At 30.0% G+C, this 4,089-nt stretch overlaps 1 protein-coding gene across 1 annotated transcript; it reads left to right on the top strand.

Moving 5' to 3' along the window:
* The first annotated feature begins 682 nt into the window (after positions 1-682).
* Positions 683-1,532, top strand: LOC140964661 (uncharacterized). Its single transcript, XM_073424527.1, has one exon. It carries the CDS (start codon positions 811-813, stop codon positions 1,336-1,338), a length of 528 nt encoding a protein of 175 aa, XP_073280628.1. The 5' UTR covers positions 683-810; the 3' UTR covers positions 1,339-1,532.
* Positions 1,533-4,089: the final 2,557 nt, after the last annotated feature.

Raw genomic sequence — 4,089 nt, 5'->3', positions numbered from 1 at the left:
ATTATGATTAAAAAACAATATTATATCTTGGCAAGTAATTCAAAAAAAGACAATTCTAATTCTAAAACAACATTATCTCTTGGCCAGTAATTAAAAAAAGACCATTCTAATTATAAATTAATTAAAAGTGTACATGTTCAAATTGAAACCTGCCTAACAAACAATCTTATTATAAAATATTATAAAACTTTACATTTTTTTTAAGATTTATTATCGAATAAAGGGTTCAATTATTAAAATTAAATTATATTATTATAATATTATATCTTAAAACGATTAATTTAAAATATATATATATATATATTTATTATTAAAGTTGAGATATCTAAAATACGATTAATTTATAATTTATATATATATACATATATTTATTATTAAAGTTGAGATATTTAAAATAATTAACTTATGATATCATAATTTATTTTAATAATAAAATTTGTTCATAATGTACATTTTTATTTATTATATTTTTTGGAGATTTGTATGCATGACAAAAGTAACGTGTCGCACAAGAAGTTAACATAGTGATTTGGTCCCACATTTATGACGGACTCCAAACAAATATTTAAATCCAATTAAATAAAAGGTTCCGCACCCGAATACCGAGGCGTCCGTGATATCATCGCGGGCCCACAACTACTATGACGTCATATCATTTTCCCCATTATAAATACGACACCGCTCCCCTCTCTCTCCACCGCTCCAACGTTCATTTTCTCTCTCTACAAATTAATTTTAAAGAACATAACAAAGAATTGCAGTGGAGTTTGTCGAAGTTTCGTTTAATTTTGATTTTGCGTGCATGACATAATGGAGGATTCGAAGGTGAAGAAGCGTCCGCGGGATGAGTCGGAGGAGGACTCGGTCGAGGTGGAGATAGACTCGCCGGAGGTGAAAAAGCTGCGGGAGAATCTTCTGGAGGATGACGAGGTGGAGTGTTGCGCCGAGGTTGAAGATCTGGACTTTTACATGAGGAGCTTCGAGGAGGAGATTAGGAGTTCTCCGGCGGCTTTGGATGTGACTTCTGATTCCTGTGAGAAGCAGCCGGTACTGGGATATTTGCTCGAGGCGTCAGACGACGAGCTTGGGCTGCCTCCAACGACTTCTTCTTCGCCAGATATGGAAGCTAAGCTGGTTCGAGCTGAGTCGGAGTCGTCGGAGCTTGGCGGTGAGACTTGGGGATTCGACGGCGAGATTCCGGGGTACGACCAGTTAATGCTTGGGATAGGGGAGGCGGAGGACTGCGGCGATGAATTCGCGGTGTTGGATGGGTTGTTCGAGTTATCGGATTTCGCGTCGGGTGATTTCGCATGGAGACCCGAGACGCTGCCGACCTAATAGGGTTCTCTCTTTTTATTCCTAGGGCGAAGTATCTTGTTAATATGCTAAAAAAGGATATGTTTATTAATTTTTATTAATATAATATAATTTACAGTGGGAAACAAATTAAAGTTCTTTATATATTAAAATTAATATATAATTTAAAAATCCTAAGAATCAATTATATTTAGTAGTATTAATTTACGTTCAAATTTGCCTTTACCATTCCTTAAATTTATTAAATATAAGAAAAATAAAATTTTATAAAAAAATCATATTCTTTTCTCAAATCTCATTATTCTAATCACCACATAATATCTTGATATAGTAGTAAATATAAATTTACAAAAATAATTTAAAATTATAAAACATAGTTATATTTTATGTATGGGTATTGTATTTGTTTGGTGTATGGTTGATATTAAAACTGTCGTTAAATATTGAATTGCTGGAAATTATATAAATCAAACGAAGAAGTCAGAGTGTTTATTTTATACCTGAAAAGAGCCACTTGTATTGAGTAAATTATCGTATTAATTTAGTCAATAAATCATAATAGAAAAGTTGGTGTAACCGGTAGACAAGATTTCGATTAAATTGAATTAGAATTTAGATAATTCGAATATAAATTTGACTTTCAATTAAAAGAATTTATTTATATCTAGTTAATTCGATTCGGTCACGGTTTTAAAAATTTTGAAATCATTATAATAATAATTATTTTTTAATAAATTTTTATTTTTATTTTTATCAATTTTTATATATATTTAATTTTTAATTTTAAATACACCTTAATTTAATTCTAATCAATCTTTAAATTTAAAATCAACCCTATCAAATTTATATATATATTTTTTTAATTTTTAATTTTTATGTATTTGTGTACACTGTAGTGTTCAAGAAAATTTACATATACAATTAAAGTTAAATCACAATTTTTTTTTTAAAACTATCGACCGAATTAATCTATTTTAATTCGGTTCGATTTTCATCGGTTATGAAAATTAATTCGGTCAGTTCGGTTATGAGTAAATATTTCGGTTCGGTTCGGTTATGACTAATTCGGTTCGGTCACCGACCGAATGCTCACCGTTGTAGAAAAGTTGAGTGTAAATTTAGTCATATAAATCATGGGAAAAATTTGTGTGAGACGGTCTCACATGTCGTATTTTGTGAGACGGATATCTTATTTGAGTCATCCATAAAAAATTATTAATTGTTATGCTAAGGCTCCGTTTGGTTGAGTATATTAAATAAGGATAGATTAATAGTCAAATATTTATCGTTAAAATTTTAAGATGTTTTAATAATCATTTTGACCCGATTTAAGATCCAATTTTATGGATAACTATTTGATCAATAGTATTGGATCTTAAACCGGGTCAAAATGATTATTAAAACATCTTAAAATTTTAACGATAAATATTTGACTATTAATCTATTCTTATTTAATCCACTCAACCAAACGGAGCCTAAAAGTATTATTTTTATTGTGAATATTGGTAGGTTTGATCCGTCTCACAGATAAAGATTCGTGAGACCGTCTCACAAGAGATCAACTCATAAATCCTATTGTATATATTGTGTGACAAGCTCAATGCTGGTAAGGTAAGTAAATTAGAGTTGCTTACTATAGGCAAAATGTTTATATGCTTAATAAATATCGCAAGGAGCCCTTGAAACTCAGAAAGGAAATTTTATAGAATAGCAGCTATGTTTTCTATGTATGTTATCTGGATGTGTGCAGTAATGTGGACAAACGAACAAAATATAGAATGATAATCAGTTGGATGTGTAGACAGAAAATTGGATATGTCAAAAGAAACAATTATATTAGATTAAAAATTCTTTGTCAAATGGTATTATAAAAGATTAAAAATTCTTTGTCAAATGGTATTATAAAAGTAAGATGGTTTTTCAGGTTAATTTTGTGAGATATTTTTATTTGGGTAAGATAAATTTTTATTTGAGTAATCAATGAAAAATATTGTTTTAATGTTAATATTATTTTTTAGTATAAATATAAAAAGAGTTGATCTGTTTTATAAGTAAAGATCTGTAGAGCGTCTCATAATGTATTTATTTAAAAAGATTAGGATGCTCTTACAAAAAGAAAAATCGAAGAAGAAACGCTTAAGATGGTATAAACACGTACAAAGGCTGGTGTGTTGTAGGGATGTCAATTTCCTCCGAACCCGTTGAAGGATCCGATACCCGACCCGAATAGAAGAGGGTATGGAGGGATTTTTAGACCCGATTAAATAATTCGGTAATCGGGTATGAGTATTTTCGGGTTCGGGTATGGAGGCGGGTTTGATATAATCCGACCCATACCCGACCCGAATACCCGTTTAAATTAATATATATAAATATATATATATGTATATATATATGTAAATATATACTAATTATATTTATTTATATTAAAGATTCATTAGTCAATCCACCGATTTTCGTAGTTTTCAATGATTTTTCTTATTATCCACCGATTATATACACTTATTATAAAGCGTGAATAATTTTTCTTATTATTCATTTAAATAATTTTTTAAATATTCATAACTTCATTGAAACAATTTAAATTTGAAAAAATTCAATTGTATATGATAATTGGGTATTTGGGTAGGGTATGAGTATCCGATAATCCGATGGGTATGAAGATGAGGATGAAATTCAATACCCGATGGGTATGGGGATACCTATGGGGATGAATTTAATAAATGAGTATGGGGTGGACGTATGAAGTCCGACCCATACCCTACCCATTGT

This window comes from Primulina huaijiensis, chromosome 18 (assembly GCF_012295235.1).
Source record: "Primulina huaijiensis isolate GDHJ02 chromosome 18, ASM1229523v2, whole genome shotgun sequence".
Taxonomy (NCBI): domain Eukaryota; kingdom Viridiplantae; phylum Streptophyta; class Magnoliopsida; order Lamiales; family Gesneriaceae; genus Primulina; species Primulina huaijiensis.
Note: the sequence above shows the minus strand (reverse complement) of the source record. Positions and strands in the feature narration are given on the sequence as shown.